Source organism: Macrobrachium rosenbergii, chromosome 55, assembly GCF_040412425.1.
Source record: "Macrobrachium rosenbergii isolate ZJJX-2024 chromosome 55, ASM4041242v1, whole genome shotgun sequence".
In the NCBI taxonomy this organism is placed as follows: domain Eukaryota; kingdom Metazoa; phylum Arthropoda; class Malacostraca; order Decapoda; family Palaemonidae; genus Macrobrachium; species Macrobrachium rosenbergii.
Genome location: NC_089795.1, coordinates 30,490,581 through 30,509,685, shown reverse-complemented (window position 1 = coordinate 30,509,685; position 19,105 = coordinate 30,490,581). Strand labels below are relative to the sequence as shown.

The 19,105-nt window shown below is 40.6% G+C and overlaps 1 protein-coding gene across 5 annotated transcripts in view; it reads left to right on the top strand.

Moving 5' to 3' along the window:
* The window catches only part of Lkb1 (Lkb1 kinase), a 285,218-nt gene that overhangs the window by 232,074 nt on the left and 34,039 nt on the right, over positions 1-19,105 (top strand). For 3 of the 5 annotated variants that reach the window (XM_067099730.1, XM_067099728.1, XM_067099729.1), the window contains one exon: positions 1,458-7,405. The exons of the other annotated variants lie outside the window; for them this stretch is intronic. In XM_067099730.1, coding sequence (XP_066955831.1) covers positions 1,458-1,600 — 143 coding nt within the window. In that variant the 3' untranslated portion in view covers positions 1,601-7,405. Of the gene's footprint in view, positions 1-1,457; positions 7,406-19,105 lie in introns of those variants that run through there. 5 annotated transcript variants of the gene reach the window in all.

Below are 19,105 nucleotides of genomic sequence, written 5' to 3'. Positions count from 1 at the left end.
TATCAAACAGGCATACTCAGTGTCCAACAAGGAGGACTCGAGTACGTTCTGGCCCTGAGCTCACAAAGTTAGGGGCAATGTGCCCTCCCTTGCGTTCAAGAAGAACCAGTTGGTATATCAGGTGCTGAGAGCAGGAGTGTGGTTGTGTCAGACAACGTTTGCCTTCTTTTACCTGATGGACATTGCCCTTAGGTCCTTGGACACCTTTTCCTTGGGTCCAGTGGTTGCTGGTTAACAAGTTGTGTAGCTCATCCAGTTCCCCTAGCGGGACAGGTAGCATCTGGTCTAAGATGTAAGGTAGTAGAAGTTAAAGTGTATGTGTGTGACTGGCGGGAGCCTCCCTCCTTTCTCCTTCTCGTACCTTCCTCTCACGGCGGGCAGAGGATAGGTTTCCAGACCGACATATGCTGGATGGACACAGATGCAGGTGAGTGATCAGCCTTTCTATTTTTTCATTGTTATGATCTAATGGAAGCATATCCTGCTCTCTCTCTAGCAAGTGGAGAGAGGGATGGACAATAAAACCAACCCATTAAGTACTTTTCTTAGCTTTATTGTCTCCAACACAATGTTCTTCCAAGCCTTAGTTCTTTGTTGGGCACGTGGGTTCCGTTCTCAGCTACCACTCCGTTGACCGCGAGTTCGAATCTCTGACCAGCCAATGAAGAATAAGAGGAATTTATTTCTGGTGATAGAAATTCATTTCTCGCTATAATGTGGTTCAGATTCCACAGTAAGCTGTAGGTCCCGTTGCTAGGTAACCAATTGGTTCTTAGCCACGTAAAATAAGTCTAATCCTTCGGGCCAGCCCTAGGAGAGCTGTTAATCAGCTCAGTGGTCTGGTTAAACTAAGATATACTTTTTTTTTTTCTTCCAAGTCTTTTTTGGAGTAATGCTGCTGTCGCACCCATTACTTTGAAAAGCCCAGAATTTTGACAGTTGAGCACATTTTTGTTCACCTGATCAGAGGCATGGGACTGATTCCTCTGCTTGACATTACACGACCAGGAAAAAGTCCTAGGTGAGGCAAACCTCCAGTCGATTAGGAAGTCTACTCAGATCCTCCCACCAATCAGTAAGTCTTCCTATGTAAAGACCGATAGTTTGTATTCATGTAGGAACAAGTGACAGATTTTAAAAGTAATTTGTATTTTTCCTAACATACAAACCTGAGGTCTTTACATAAACTGCCCACCTCTAGCCGCCCCTCATTCTGCTGCCTGGGCTATAAGGCAAGTGGTTATGCGACTCAGCGAGGCAGTGAGAGTACTCCTCGCCTCTCCCATCAGTAGTGCAACTACCGAACAACCTTGTTGTGTAGAATAGCCTGCTCCAGCTTGCGCTGAAGGTAATTCCTATGTAAAGACCTCAGGTTTGTATGTTAGGAAAAATACAAATTACTTTTAAAATTTGTCATTTTAATGGTGCAGTATCTGAATTTTCTTAATGTTGTACAGAATCAAGAAAACAGGCTGAATGTGGCTCAGAAACATCAATCTCAGACATCCAGGATACACGAGATAGATCCAACAAGCAGAGGCGACGGAAACCTACCTCTTGTATTAGTGTCAAATCTTTAGCGTCTTGCAAACAATCTTGACACGCCATGTCCAAACAACTTAGGCTTTCAAGGAATCCTTCCTGCTATTTTGAAGATGGTGGCTGTCCTACAGGGAGAAGCTTGATGGCAGTGGAAGAAAAGGTTGTTGGGACTGAAATATGGTGTCATATTTTGCATCACACTACGGTTGACTTGTCAGTCAGATGAAGGAGAAAAAAAAAAGAGCATCTACAAAGGACTCAGATCAAGCTATCACTCCGGATGTGTTAAAACCCCACTAAGCATTTGCTTCTCAATATGTGAAACAGGATACCTCAGTTATTATTAGTAATTATTGTACCTTTGTTATAGGTACAAGAAAGTGCCTTCCAGAGGTACACTCTTATGATATAAAGAAATATATTATACAACATAAAGTTAGCATAGTTTGACCAGATTTGGGGTTGTTGAAGATTATGGTGAAATAGTTTTGTCTCTTTAGTTATCAAGCATTTATGTTTGGGATGTGAAATGATGTTGAAAGGGAATTGATCTAAAAGTACATAGACTTGATATATTCAAGATGTGAATTGATGTTATGTTAATGTTACATTGTCTGTGATTTGCGTATTACTGTGGTATCATTTGTTTTGCATGACTTGTCAACAATGCCAAGACTGCTGAAACGTAGCTAGTGAGGAGTTCTTTTATTCTTACCTGACAGAACAGTTATCAAGGACTGATAACTGTATTCAAGAAAATTTGCCACCAGTTCCCACAGATAAAGGGAAGTAAAGTTCATGATAGAGTGCAGTGATATTCCACTTGTAATTTGATAAGTAAGGGACACTGTCTGTCTTTGTTATTATCTTGTGTTCCTTGAAAGACAAACTGCATTATATAAAAGATGTTTGTATAAAAAATAGCATTGCAGTGCTGATCTTGTAACCAAAAATTGAGGCCTTAACAATACCAGGCATTTTTTAACTGCCATGTTGTCATAAAGCAGGGAGTGGAACAACCTGATCATCATGTTAGGGGTTAGATGACTTTTAACTCAAAATCTCTACCAATAGTATGGTATGTGTTAGCCTTATGTTAAGTGTCATTAATTTTACTCTTTAATTGCCAAATACCTTGGAATTTACTAGCTTGTAAGTTATTTAATTATTTTGAACATCTTATGCATAGAATTTTTTGTTTTACTTGTGTTGAAGTATTTACACTGATTTAAGACTGGGAACTTTCAAATTGCTAGCTTTCATATTTTAGGAAAATCACAACTTTTACAGTAAGTAGGAAGCTTTTTCAAACTTGTGTAAACATCAGTAAAATCTTAACAGATGAAACCCTATTAGGTTTGGGATTGTATAATTTTACATTTTATAGGTGATTTTAGAAGATTCATCCATGGGGTCCAGTTGTTCAAGTAATAGTGGATGTTTTAGGAAAAAAAGCTAACACTCATGAGAGGAAAACTTGTTTTGTGTATTCAATTTAAGTCTCTCTCTCTCTCTCTCTCTCTCTCTCTCTCTCTCTCTCTCTCTCTCTCTCTCTCTCTCTCTCTCTCTCTCTCTCTCTCTCTCTCTCTCTTGGTGCTAAATAGTAAGGATTTTCGAACCACACTGAAATTCTGTTAGTTACGTAGAGAAGATGCAAATGCCTTTTAGTTGATACTGTAAGTAATTTAAGTTCTATCCCTAGTATGGTTAGACTATTTGGCATTTTTCCACATATTTTTATAATGCTACTATTTATTCCATAAGATATTAGAGAAGAAACCTTATAATAAAAGAGCAACGTTTTGCAGGGAATTCTCCTCTTTCATAGCTATTTATGGAGTTAGATGTTAAAATTTTTTTTTCATTTTCTCATGTTTGCTACTGGTTCATGGAGAAGGATGTTTCAAGTAGTATAAAAGAAGAACACAGTAGGATTTGGTCAGTATAAGTAGGGTTAAACTATTTTCCAATGCATATCTGTGATAAGAAAGGATGGCTCCAATAGGTTTAGGTTTTGCACTACTTTGCACTGAGGATCAGAGGTGAATTTAAGTAGGACTGCATATCTGATGTTTGGTTACGTTGTTAGTTTGTTAGATCAGATTTTGCCAAGTCTCTACTTCCTCATGTATAGACGTGTATTTACATTTATCACTTTTATTTTTTAATATATGATATTAACTGATTTACAGTTGGAGACAAACGATTTTCCTTGCAGAATTTGGTGCCCAATTCTTCTTCAGTATTCTATGTGCCATTATGTTAGTTTTAGTTATAATGTTATTTATCCTACCTATGCTAAACTTTTGGAATTGCAGTAATTTTGTTATTGACAAAAATACAAAAATTCTCAGAAATTTCATAAAATGTGGTTTTGTTAAAGCCATAGAAGGGTTCTCTGGTCAGTCATTAAGCTCTGAATAATGGATTTCAAATTTAACTCATGATTGAGTGCCGCCATTTAATTTAGTGGATACTCCAGACACAATTAAAGGAAAGAGGAGTTTAAAATGAATCATTCTACACACATCATTTGAGTTTCAATACTTGAGAAACCTTCATCATTACACAAAAATTTCCCTGTAACCTTTATTCATTCCTTATTTATATTTCTCCAGTCAGCGTATATATGTTATTTAGCAATATTTGATTTGTTTTTGAGTAAATTTGGGAATGGCTAAAACCTTAATTTAAAAGATTCAATATCCAACATATTTCTGGATAGATATTCATCTCTTGACTTACAATATTTCAGTAAAGCAAAGTCATTAGATCTAATTCTTGTACTCTTGCAGTTCATGCTAATTTTGTAAATGAATATGTGAGTTAATGTTGTTCAATATTAGGTATTTGTGGCTTTTGCTCAAACCTTTGCTTTGTTTATTTTGTGATTTGTACCTATGTTTTATAAGTCAGATTTTATATTTATTACAAGTATTTTCTGTATATTTTTCTATGTTGGTTTCACCATTTACTATTTTCATCAAATTTGATCATCTGATTTTTTGTGTGCCATTAACTTTTGTAGATGTTTCCTCCATTCACCGTAGCTTTTTATAATGTTGTGTTGCATTAAACTTAATTTTGTGATTGGGAATATTTTTTAGGTAAGCTTATGATGACCGAAAAGCATTTATGTTCTGAAGATGTTCTTTGGAGCTGAACTCACACTTTAAATTTAGGGAAAAGTGAGATTTATGATGTGTTGCTAATTCATGGAGAATCAAGGATATTAATTGTGTGGTCTGGTTAAATCATTAATTAAAGACAATAATAATACGGAGTGTACAATATTCACTTGTCATGTCATGTGAGTGAGATTAGTGTTTTCATTCTTGTGTGCTATGTCCGATCTTGTATTTTTACCAATTTGTACATTCTTCATTGCATTTAGCTGGATGCCACATTTTACAGTTCTGAGCTTAGAGCTGGATACTAGGCCTTAGGTGTAATAGACATGATGGCATCTTTTTTGGTTTTTTATCAGACTTGTTTTTAGGTTGTTTTGCCTTCACAGTATGCTACTCATACTTAAGAAGGACAGGAGTTTCTTCGTGTATTATGATAAAGATAGAAGAGTGTTATGTAAGCAGAATATTTAAACATAAGGAAAAGTTTATAGCATATCAAACATAATTTAAACATAAGCAGCTTAACAAAAGAAATTAACAGAATATATAATAAGCATACAGTAAAAAACAACTTTTGCCAAAAACTATGAAAGCAGTAATTAAGAGGGCTAGAAAGGAAACATCAGTCTGTTTGTAACAGGTGAAATTTTGGTCGTGTTTCTGGTCAGAATACATAAAAAAAATAGTAAGTGATAATGAGTGGGGATAAACTACCTTAAAGAAAAACTAGGGCTTCAGAGAAATAGTAAAATATTTTAGGAATAGTAATCAAAATAAATATATATTGCAAAATATTGGAGATGGAAAATAAAGATGAATATGACAAAGGTTTTCTTGCAGGCTGAAACATTTGGATTTATTTGACAATGTATTTTGAAACTAGAAATAAGTATCCAAAAACACCAGCTTACTGTATTTTGTAGAAATCTTTGTGAAAGTGAACAATTATTCTTATGAAGTTACAAGAAGAGTTAGTGGGGACATCAGGCTAAGGAGATGTAACAATTGGCATAAGTTTAAGATAATATTATGTAAAACATATTTAGTTTACCAAAATTAGTGATATAGTGCATACACAAATGAAAAAGGAAAAGCAAAGAGGGAAGTTTTAGAAAAATCTCAGAGGAGCTATGACAGAATAACAACCAAAAACAGAAGACCAATAGAAACAGGGTGAAGTAGAACATTAGCTGTTAATATATATCCATCTTCACTAATAGTGACTGATGACCGCTAGCATGCTTTTGAGTATCTATTGTGCAAGGCACTTGGAATATCGGCCAGTTTGTCGTGTCTCACTGGGTTTTTTTTGGTAGTACCATGTAGCTGATATCCTTAACTGTTGATTTGCATTAGTTGTACAGTAGTACATATTTTGCTTTGGTCTGTGGAGGATGTATCTGGAACCAAAAGTGCCCCTCCCTCTCCCCCCAAAAAAATTACACACACACACAGCATTTGTTTTGTGCCAAAAATATTGTATAAAAGGCTCCATTTGTGTGCTGCTTCCATATAATAGGCTCTGAAATAAGGCTTGGAAATTCACTCATTATTTCCATGTATATATTATGCAGTTGTAGTACTCCAAGTTTCCTTTGATATTTCTGGTTAAATACTTGGTGTCATATATTTTTGCAGTCTCATATTGTGTGAAATTGAGAATCTGTGCTAATTGCTTCTATCATGATTGACCAGAACCCTAATATGTTCAAAATTACTTAATGATAATCTTGGTGTTGTAAGGATTTTGCTTTCACTTAGTGTACTATATAGTAAATTTGTTTTTAATGGGTTGTAGGTGAAAGATAAAAGATTATTTATTATTAAGTTCCTGTTATCGTTGTAAAGACGACTCATTTTATTTTAATGTATTACCTTCACAAACTAGAAGGCTAACTCATCCCAAGTACATATGTACTCAGGTTGTTCCACCACAAAGCTAACGTGACCTGTTATCTCCCACCCTGTTATCAATCCCAGGGCAGCTCAGCTTTTGCTTGAATGGCAGGGGCACCAACTGAACTCTGAATTCTCCTCCTCTCCTTCACTTTTGGTACATTACAGTGGGTTCAGTTGGAGTAAAAACAAATAAATGAGGACTGTAAAAGATCACAGCAACAGGCCTGTTGCTTCTGTCAGATGCTTTTGTAGACTTTCAGGATAGAAGTGATGTTGCTTACTTACTGCAATGACTGTGCTTCATTTCTATGTACTCTTTTGGCAACAGCATGTAAATTTATCTTTAGTTCTCATTTTGATTCTTATTCTTGTTAATTGTGCTTATGAGAATTATTTCACATATATAGCTCTACTATTTGGGTGCCAGATTTGAATGATGATATTTTTTCCATACAGTACATGGATATTTCTGGTATCAAAAGCGAAAGGAGAGATATTATCATGCATTTATTTGTATGTGAAGAAGAATGTTGAATGTTGATGTTAAAATGTAAGATATTGTAAAGTGGTTTAGTAGTACAAGTATGTAAATAACGATTCCAGCCTAGTGGCTTAGCGTTTATATGCGGCACATTAAATGCACATTTTGTATATACATTCTTCATATCCACTTTCAAAATTTGATTCATTCAAATACCCTGTTTCTCTCTTTACTATGTCCTGTTCACACGTTCTTTTATATATTCACATCTTGTTTTTATTGTGTTTATCTTTGGCAAGGCATTACCTTTATGTGTATTTTTCAGATAAATGTACACATAATTTTTGTTTTCTTTGGGAATTTCTTATTCTCCCTCCCAATACCTGGTGTGTGTTAAGGTTAAACTGATGTCTTTTCCAGTTTTAATGTGTTTTGGTAGTTATCCATAGTCTATTGATGCTGTTACCCATAGATTGATTTGTTTTAATGGTCTGTAGGGAAGATGAATTTTTCAGCCTGGCATGTTCCAGAAAATATATTTCAGAAAATATATTTCACTGGGGGACTTGATACGATGTTAGCCAAAGAGACTTTAAGTGTAAAAGGTGGGAACATTTTTAAACCTTTTGAATAAATGGGTGCTAATGAAGTTAGAGTGAAAAAATATGCTCATGTTTTATTTTTTCACATTTTGTAAGTTTAGGTGTTCTAGTTTTTAAAAGCATTCAAGAAGTAACTATATTTTAGAATATATGGATAACTTATTATATTTGTGTATACTGTACAGTACTTTTGTGTACACGCATACAAACCCACTTTTACTAAATTTACTGCTTATTGTGGAGAATGTAGGCAACTTCAAGCAGTAAACCATTGTATGCTGCTGTCAAGAAAGTGCTGGAGCCTCCCTGTTACTCTTTCCATGTTTTTATATCTAATCTGATTTTCCTCTTTCCCTTCATCTGTTTTATCATTGTTGAGGATGTATTGTTGTTACTATTTAAATTTGAACCTCCCTATAGTAACCAGTGCCTTGCTGAAAAAGGGGCCCTGCCTATGTGGTGCAAGGCAGAATGGAGCAATGGCAGTGGGTAGATTTTCTACCTTGACAAGTTCAGTCATAGATCTAAGTCATTTCAGAGGACTAAGAGGAAGTCTGGGCTCTTGTTAATTCTCTTTACTTTTTTATTTTTCTTCCACTTGTACACGAAATGATAAATTAGTGACCAGTGCAAGAAATTAAATAGATTTTGGCAGCACACTGGATTTTATGGAGTAAGATGGCATGCCTCTCCACTTGTAAAACTAGACTACTTGACATGATTGAGAGGTGAAACTCTGCTTTATGTGGTCTAATTTTGATGGACTAATGACCTTTGGCACTTAGGGCATGGTATATGTTCAGGTGGATCTCATAGGGCAGCTTTAGCACTATTGTTCCTCACTAGTAGTGAGAACAGGATTTCATCCTGGACAGATCATCATGATTATGTATTCATCATCCTTATAAACATATAAAATGAGTTCTCTCCATACTTCTGTATCTTGTGCTTTTGTGCCTGAACTCTCAAAAGGCCTAGGTCTTCATTTATCTTTTTGCTTCATGATTTCATGAGTCTTTCTAGGGGTCTTTGCCCTGTTACTCCCAAATCTGCTGCTTTTCTAACCTACTGTTACTCATTCTTTCTCATCACATGGTCAACTCATCCAGGTCTTTGGGATATAATCTATTTTTCCAGCCTTTTGATAATATGTCTCTTCCACCAGGCAGTTGCAATAGTAATGTAATTTCTCACTGTATGTTGGCCATGAATCTAGTTTTTTTGGGGTCGTCTTTTTCAAATCATCCTTTTTCTGGTCATTACTTTTATTTTCTTTCCAGTAGTCTTATTTTCTTTCCAGTAGTCTAGTTATCTATCTATGATTCGTCCATGGTGCAGCAACTCTTGTTCTTATTGCTCTTCTAAGATGATCTTTAGCAATACAGAATTAATCTTTTACACCTTTCCCACAAAAACCTCATGCCGCTTCCGATTGTACTTTTTCTCTGCTTCCTCTTTCACCCCAACCTTTTCCTCAGATTCTGCAGTTATCCATAGGCCATCTTCATAGCTTCTTCCATTAGTGTTGTAAACAGCAAATGGTTCAGTGCTGATCTTGAAGGGCACAAACATTTAGCTCAAATTCCTTTAATATACAGGCCACTGTCTTTGTTCTAGGTCTAGTGTTATGGTTGAGTAACATCACTAGATTAGTGAGTCTTTCTGGTACTCTGCCTTTATAGTTCCCTTTTAATTATTTGTTTCAGTACTTGGTCAAATGCCTTTTCAAGATCAACAGAGATGTAATATAATATTTTCCTCATTGCTTGATACTACTTTTCTAGTTGCCCCATTATAAAGACTTTCTGTTTTCCAGTATTTCATAGCGTGCTCAAGTAACTTATGCCTCTGTAAATTACTCTCTGAGGAAGTAAGACCATATGTACTAAAACATGGACAAAGCTGCAGATTTGGAAATACTCATAAAAGATGCATTAATAAGGAAGTGTGTGCAGTATATGGCTCACCAGCCATCTGTGAAGTAAAAAAAAAGTACTTTACAATATAACGAAGCGAAATATGAGGATGAAATGAAGCCATCACAACTAATACTACAAAACACAGAAGACCCATAGCAAAATAGAAATTTTAATTCTTTAAAAAAAAACCTTCAACCAAAATGTAAGTAAAATGGCAGATGAAATTACTCTTCACTAAAAATAATTATGACTGCAAGTACTGTACTCAAAACGTAGAACATCAGACAGGAACTCAACAAAACTAATGGCTGTATCTCTTGTTTTGTTGGGATTGTAAAATTGGTAATTTATCAGAGGGTTACCTAATGAATACATTCAGTAGTTCTGTAAAATTCAGAACCAAAGAAATGATTGCTATGGAATAAATTAAAAATGCTGCTTGTGTTAATCATCTAATGTTTTATAGACTGAGATTTTAGATAAATTTGTAGAAAAAATTCAAATGCAAGCTCTGAGAGTCAATAATGTGAACTTGTGGCCTAGTTAAGCTGTATACTGTATAGTAATAAGAACTAAGAATCCTAAGCCAAATACAAGAATAAATATTTAAAAACTGAAAAATACAACTGTAATTATAAAAGTCGATAAAAAAATCAGCTTTTGTGAGTTAGAAAAATGTGATCAAACTTAATACATCCAACAATAATACATTTCAATTTAAATTGGCTCCAGACTAGCTTACATCTTGGAGAAATTTAACATCATGAAGACTGTACTCGTATATGCCTACAAGTCTTATGTGCATGTCAACAGTCTGTGTACCAGTTAGCCAATGCTTGCTAGCATTATCATCAGATTGTCAAGATGATATTTAAGGAACTACAATACTGTATACAAGCAGTCCCTGAGTTAACTACGGAGATCCGTTCCTGAGGCGGCTACTTAAGTCGGATCGTAACTTTAAAAAATTTATAAAAATGAAAAAAAGTGATGAAAGCCTTACCTTTAATCCTGTGGTTGGTTTTTACACTTGAAGAATAGCAACACTTACTTATTTATGAGGGAGCTCAGAAACAAGTACCCAGCCTAACATCGCCTGAACTTCGGATTTTCATCTTAAGTCAGAGACGCATTTTTTATTAATATTTTTGAAAAGTGTTGTATGATGAGATTGATGTATGTCAAGACCTCCTTAACTTGGGGACTGCCTGTACATACAAAAGAATATAAAAAAAAATTCAAGTAGCATATTTTTTCAGATGCTGGCTGTTAAGTTTAGATGGCAACAACAATTTTGCATTCATATTTACAATCAATAAAAAATTATAATTTAACCATTCAGTCTCCAACAGTAAACTACTTTCCAAATAATCAGAATGACAGTATGGGATTTTAATGCCCACAATCCAGTGTGAGACTAAAGTTTCCAGTTAAAAGATATTGCAGGAATCCATATTGGGCATTACAGAATATGAATGGGTTTTATTTTCTAAATGACTGCAATGCTTACACATTTCTCTACAACCCATGGGAAATTTTCAGATATTGACTTTAATATTGTGTTCGTTACAAACCAGATTTAATTTCAGTGTAAATGATGATTTTTTTTGGTAGTGACCACTTCCCAAAGAATGAGTTTAACAAATTAGCCCTACTCAAACTACTTGGCATGAAAATATTAATACAGGCAGTCCCTGCTTTACAACGGGTCCGGCTTACGACATTCCAAGGTTACAACGCTTTTCAAATATATTTATCAGAAATTATTTCCCGGTTTACGACGCATTTTCCGGGGTTATGACGTTGTACACCGATCTGACAGAAGAAATATGGCTCCAAAATGGCAGAGTAATAAAAATTTGGAGGATTTTTTTGATGAAAAACTCAATAAAAATGCATTTTACATTGTTCTCATCACACCCAAAGCATTAAAAGTACGGTTTTCTTAGGATTTTTACTATTTTTCAGTTTATGACGCAGCGTAAAAACGGAACCCCCGTCGTAAACTGGGGACTGCCTGTAAATACCTTAACCAGACCCTGGAGTTGACATTAATAACTCTACATTTTAAGTAGGCAATATACAGAAAAGATGTTGATAATAGCTTCCTTCCTGATGGTTTGATGCTGTCTGCTAAAGCAGTAGGTGAAGGCCAATGACTAATCCTGTCCATTACAAAAGACTCACAGTAGAAGGAGAGGAAGCAGATATGTAGCTGCTTATTCATGGAGTCATATTGGTTATCAGTGCACCCCTAACTATGAGCTCATCCCCTCCCTGCCCCTCTGGCAGTGAGAGGATTCATTTAATCTTCCGTCCCCCATCGTGGACACAAAAAGTAAGTATACCCTTAGCTGTGCAGACCACTGAGCTGATTAACAGCGCTCTCTGGGCTGGCCCGAAGGATTAGATTCTGAGTTTTACGTGGCTAAGAACCAACTGGTTACTTAGCAACGGGACCCTACAGCTTATTGTGGAATCCAACCATTATAGCGAGAAATAATTTTATCACCGAAATAAATTCCTCTAACTCTTCATCGTTGGCCGGAGACTTCGAACTTCAGGCCTAGCGGTGCTAGTCCACAGTTCTCCTGACTCGCCCAACGAAGAGCTCCCCATTGGGCACAAGGGGCTTTATACGTATACATCGCAGTGGGGCCCCAAATCATTTGAGAGGATTAAACCAGTCCAATCGCTCTTGGTGGAGCAGGGACTTAGGGGTTCAGTGATACGTGCTATGATTCAGAACATAAGCAATTGCATATCTGGTTCCTCTCTCATTTCTTCTGTAGCTGAGGGGATACAGCAGTAGCATATCAGTTCAAGTCCCAACTAAAAGGTTTGTTCATAATGATTACATTAGATCTTATTTTATATATTGCAACTCCACAGAGGTTTATATAATATTATGTAAACATAATGTTGAAGATTCTGACAAAATTTTTTTCCAGGATTTGTTTCCTGTACTTAATGAGTTGTTGGCTGAAAATTAGTCATTGAAGATACAGTGTATATTGATTATAGGTCTTGCTCTGCATCTGTGCATTTGGGGATGGATCACATGGGTTATTCATCAGATAACAAGGGTCAGATGAGGGTTACTCCTGTAGGGGATTAGTGCCATCAGTGTACCTCATGCTATACACTGTAGGCATTACTGAAGGTTTTGCAGTGTCCCTTCGGCCCCTTTCATTCTTTTCACTATACTGCTGTTCATATTCTCTTTCTTCCATCTTACTTTCCACCTTCTTCTAAAAATTGTTTCAACATTATTTTTAGTGCTGAATAACCTCATAGGTCCCAGCACTTGGCCTTTGGCCTAAACTTTATATTCCAGTTCCAAACAAGTTTTACCAATTTTGAAGACTGATATTGCTACAATTTGGTAGCCTTTTTAGATTAAACACCACCACAAACCAGTGGTTAATTTAATCCGTATGGATATGCTGGTGTTAATTCATTATTCTACACAATTATGGGTTTGAGAGATGATGATAAATCATTGACAGAAACTGGTATGTTTGATCTATTCATAATGATTGCATCTTTGCCTATTTTAGTTATCTTAATTTCCTTTGATGTCTGAATGTCTGTTAGCATTTATATGGGCTTCATATAATTTATGAACAGCAATCTTAATTTGTTGAACAGAGGGATTCTTAGGATAATTTGGAGACCTCCTAAAGCATTTCTGTTCATAGAATATTTCAAATTTCAGAGATGATGTTTACTTAATAAAATAAACTGTGTACTGTAGTTAATTTCATCTTTTATGTTCAATTGTGTGTTGCTTATGGCATTCAGGGGAATATTCACATGTTCTGATAAATAGTACAAGTGCATACAGGCACATTCTTTGTTCATAATGTAAGAAGTGGAAGTTCTGGTGCTGGAGAAAGTGTTGTTTTTATTTATGGTTTACATTTCTTTTCCATTTTTTGCTCATTGCCATAATTCTTTTTCCATGTGATACCTTTATGAAGCATGGCTTGTTTTTATGCAGGTAATTGAATACTGTATACTGAAGAGGCCCAGGTATTCATTTTTTTAGATAGCAATGTTCAGAATATGGTTTGGCAAGCCATAAATTGGAGTTATTGTTAAATATGGGAAAGTCATCCTGCAAATAATTTTTTTTAATGCCACTTAGCAACTGATTAGTGATATTGCGTACAGCAGGGTGAAGCGAAATGCTACTCTAAGTACTGTACTTCCCTGTGGGATACCGATTTCTTGTTGATATGTCTCAGGGAATATTTACACATGAGTGTGTGATTTCACAAGAAGGCTTTTGTGAATAAAGTATGTCGCCTCAAATACCACTGTTGTATAGTGTTTTTAGCTTATCTCCTGGAAGTATAATCCTTTTGGATGTGAAATATGTATTACTGTAGTTTTTGGTTCAGTTCAGATCCTTTTTTAATATGATGCAAGTTCGCATCATAATGTAAGTGTAGATTATTGTTATTTGACACATTGGTTTGTGGTGATTATGTTACACTATTTGTTTGTAAGCACATGTAGCTCAAGGTTTTTCCCACCACTTTACATTGACATCTTCTGAAGATATTGGGACATAGTTTTATGGATCACTGGGATCTTTGCTTGGTTTGGTTAGCTTATCAGTGTAATGATGGCATGTCGTTATAGGTTTGGAAACGTTTCCTAAGTCCAATTTGGCTTTGGCATTGGAGCAAATAACTTTGCTACAGGAGCTAGATTTGTGATTAAATCAAAATTGGTGTTGTCTTGACATGAAGCTGCACTATTGCAGGAGGAAAGGGCAGTAATCATAAACCATTTATTTTGTGTTTATCTTGAGCTATTTCACGTTTTACAATCTCACTGTATTTTGGTAATTTTCGTGGAAGCATTCTTCAAGATTTGTTCACTGCCAATATACTCTAGATATTTTCAGAGTACATTTGACATTACAGTACATCTTGATCATGAACACTATGTTTATTAACAGTAAAGGCATGTCTTTATGGTCTTGCGCTTGATCTGTAGGCTTGTGAGAGGGTGCAAAAGAGAGAGCAGGTAGACACTGACTGCTAGTTTATTAATGAGCAGGTAAACATAAAGCGTGTATGGGACGTCAGTACAAAGACAAAAGGACAAGCAGGTGACCGAGGTCAATTGTTCTCAATGTGAAACAGAACAGGTAAATACAGATAACATTGACAAATAAATTAACAGATCAGACAACAATGCTCTGACACATGTACAATACAAAGGGCACAAATGAGTAAGTAATAAAATGCACATTTTTACATAAAACATGGCTAGGTACCCCGACTAAGGTCAGGAGAAAAAGGCAATCAGAGAAAACGGAGGTTCACTAAAGAAAACCCGTTCATCGGGGACTTTACAATACTCCCCCTCGACGTAGGTAAAGTCTGATTAAAGCAAAGTATCTTCTGGGCGCTGGAGAGGCCACGACTCGCGATGTCAGCTGGGGTGGCGTTGCGTCTGGAGCAATGGTGGCTGCAGTGCTGCCTGGGTCTGGGGCCTTATGGGGCAGCCATGCAACTTTCTTGTGGGTGGGGTGGGCTGCCCGGGGCGGCGTCTCTGCAGAGGGCGTTAGGGGTGTCGCCGACTTCCTCCTCCAACAGTGGCTTGAGGCAGGGATCTATCGACACCCACTTGTTCTTCCTGTGGATGGCCAGCTGGAATACCTTTTTGTTCTCCTCCAGCACGAGGGAAGAGCCCCTGTAGGGCCTGGTTAAGGGTAGGCGGACGCGCGTTCTGACAAAAGACGTGGGTGGTGGAGGACAGACCGGGAGGCATGAAAGGGGGTCATCCTGTGGTATATGTCCGCTGGCAGGGGCGAACTTTCCGACCATGTCAGGAGCCTGTGGACTGTCAGGTGTGGCGATCCCCTGTGATGAGTTCGCCCGTGACTATGCGAGACTCCCAGAGACTTTTTTTCTGGGATGGGTCACTGAGCTCTGGGGCGGTCCTCAGCCCGAGGAGGACCCAGGGCAGCTGGTACTTCCCATTCTCAGCAGTGCAGCGGGCCATGAGGGGACACCTTTAGGGACCTGTGGAACCTTTCCACCAATCCATTGGCTGTGGGGTTGTAGGCGGTGGTGCTGTGGTGAGTGGTCCCCAGCAGGCGTGCCAGGGCGGTCCACAGCTCGGACAGGAAGGCTGGGCCCCTGTCCATTGTCATATGGTCTGGGACACTGAACTGGCTGATCCAGCTTGAGAGGAGGGTCTCGGCGCATGCACTGGCGGTGGCTTCTTCCACGGGCGTTGCTTCGGGTCACCTGGTGGAGCAGTCGACGACTGTCAGAAGATACCTGGCCTCGCCTGATGGGGAAGGGGGCCTACCACGCTTGGCATGGATGTGTCGAAACACCTTCCTGACTGGGGAAGTCGCCCACCCCGACTTAGTGTGGCGGCTCTGCTTGCTGGTCTGGCACGGATGCACTGCCTGCGCCCAGATCATCGCGTCCTTCCGTATGCTGTGCCAGATGAACCTCTGCCAGCAGCCAGCTGTTGTCCTGCCGGAGGGTGGGACACAGCCCGTGGATGATGTGAAAACCAGGCGTGTCGGCGTGGAGACGGGTACCAGCGGGCAGGGATGGCGGTGTTACGTTGCTCAGCAGTGCTCAGCAGTGGCGGCCCCAGGAGCGCGAGGGACATGTCCTTCCACTTGGAGCACGTGATGGTGGTGCAGTAAGCTGGAACCTCTGGTGGTGGCCTGCTCCTGGGCGCAGGTCCTGTAGTCAATCCCAAGCTGCACTGCATTGAGTTCGATCCTCAAGAGGCGTCTGCTGCGGTTCTTCCTGCCGGGAGGGTACTTGATGGTGCAGGTGAACTCCCACGATGGTCCGTGGGATGCCGCTGCTGCCTGGAGGACCATGCATCCCCCTGCTTTGTGAAGGCATGGATCAGCGGCTGGTGGTCCATCCAAATTGTGAAGGGCGTGCCCTCCAGGAGAACTTAAAGTGGCGTACTGCCAGGTACCTGCGCTGAGTTCCTGTCGGAAGGTGCTAGAAGGACTCGGGCGGGGCTGAGCTTCCCTGCTGAAGAAGGCGATGGGCTGAGGGGCTCCAGCAACGATCTGCTCCCAGGGCCCCACAAGCGACGTTGCTGGCATCCATCGATCAGCTGGAGGCGTTGGGGTCCTAGTGGGCTAAGGCGCTTGCCTTGGCTAGGCGGCGGCGTCAGGGGAAGGCCGCTGCTTGTCGGGACCCCCACTGGGTCTTCAGATGGCCCTTCAGGATCTCTGTCAGGGGGCCATGGTGTGTGCGACCCCGGGGATGAAACTCCTGCAGTAGTTGACCATCCCGAGGAATTCTTGTACAGCCCTGACAGAGGTAGGGGTGGGGAACCTGGCAACGGCTTCGACCTTTGATGTGCGTGGGTGGACACCTCCTGGGGATACCTTGTGGCCCATGGAGTCGACTCTTTCGACACTGAAGGTTCATTTGTCAAACCTGACGACGAGGCCGTTCTCCTGCAGGCGCTTGCAGGACCCTCCTGATGTGTCGCAGGTGTTCTTTTGGGATCTGGAAAAAATTAAAATGTCATCGCAATAGACGCAGAAGTTCAGGGTCCCCAAAGGATGCTGTCCATCAGAGTCTGGAGTCACCCCTGCGTTCCTCAGGTCAAGGGTGGAGAAGAAGACGTAGGACCGAGGGCATGATGGCGGTTTGGGGATATCTCTGGAGCTACTGGTACCTGGGAAGTAGGATTTTAAAAGATGGGAGAGGGGTAGTGATCTGGTTCTGGGTGAGGTGGAGCTGCCTGTAGTCGCCGCAGAAGGTCTCCAGAGCCGTCTGGTTTCTGCACCATGTGAAGGGGGAGGCTCACTGGGCTGGAGGCCTTGCCACATGCCCATACGCTCCATCTCGGCGAAAGCATCCTTGGCCTCCTGAAGGTGCCAAGGGGGAAGCCTCCAGAACTTTGCTTTGCATGCCTCGGGTGGCCCTTCGTTTTGATGTGGTGGTAAACTCCGTGTCTGGCAGGGGCGCCGGGCACCTGACACAGTTCGGCTTGAATACCTTGGGGAATTCCTTCAGAAGTGAGGTGTACTGCAATTGTGAGCGACAGAACAGACTGTGGCCACGGCCTGTCGCCAGGACTGGCAGGCATTTGCAGCCGATGTCGACTGCCAGTCCGAAGTGGGCCAGGAAGTCCGCAACCAGGAGTGGGGTCCTCATCTCACATCCGCGATGATGAAGCTCCACTTGTGCCTCCAGCCTAGGATGGAGACCGACAGGAGCTTGGTGCCGTAGGAGAGGATGGGGGACCCGTTGGTGGCCGTCAGGGAGGCAGCCGGGTCTGACGGGCGTTTGCGGTCCTCTTTGGACGGCCGGAACACTGAGCGCACGGCCCCAGTGTCAATCAGCATCATCCTGCTGGAGATGGTGTCGCGGGCGTAGAAACCTACTGGTGCGGGCTCCCTGGGTGCTTTCTGCCCATGCGGCGGCCTGTGCTGTTGGCCACCGCTGCCCCCATGTTTTGGATGGGCAAAGGGCAGGGGGCTCGTTCCGGCGTCCTTGCTGTACCGCCAGTGTGGTAGCAAGGCCTGGCAATTGCTTCTGGTGATGAAGTGGCCGCCTCCTGACGACGGGCGTTTATCTCCTCTTTCTTGGGTTTCCTACGGCTGGAGGGAGTTGATGGGGTGTGCGGTGTGGATGCCGCTTCACTGCCCTTTGTGAGTCTATCAGCTGCTGTGCCGTTTAATCAGGTCTCGAGGGGCAGGGTGTAAGGCCTCCAAGATCTGGGTCGAACCTCTGGGAGGAGCTGATCGGGAGAAAGATCTCCTCGACAGGCTTATCCGTGCCTGCCTGCCGCTGTCTCGTCCCGGGTAGGATGGTCTTGGATGACGTTCGTCTCCAGGAGGTTCTGGTCGTGCTGGGGTTGTTGGCAAGGTCGAGGACACGGCGCTGACTCTCGGGATCAGCAGAGAGCAGGTCTCGGCCGAGAGAGGCCTTCAGCTTCTGGTAGGTGGCTGGACTTTGCGGCAGACACCCACGGGCGCATCTTCCTGTAAACCTCCGGGAGGGCATTAATTACGATGTCTTCCTGCAGCACTTCGTCGGTCAGGCCTGCCAACCTGAACTGCCCATCGACCCTGTAGAGCCATGATGACGGGTTGTGGTGTGTGAACAGCGGCAGCTTTATGGCAAGGGTGGACCTAAGGTCAGGAGAAAAAGGCACCAAAGAAAACGTGAGGTTCACTAAAGAAAACCCGTTGAGCGGGGACTTTACAGGCTCTTGGAACCTTGCCGTTGGGCAGGGAGCATGTTCCACTCCTTGGTAATTGCTCTAAACTAAATTACCAAGGCTCTCTCGTACTCTGTGCTCCTTTTATCTCTCCTTACCATATCTGAACTGATCTTCTGTTACTTATCCCAGTAGTACTTTGACTAAAGTTTTGTTTACTCAGAGAACTTAAGGAGAAAGAATAGTGAGTTTTAATGGCATGCCTCCTCACTCACGGAATTTGAATAGCTGATTTCAAGTAAGCTGAAAGCCTACTGTAATGCCAAGCTCTGCTTCTAGAGCTTTGTG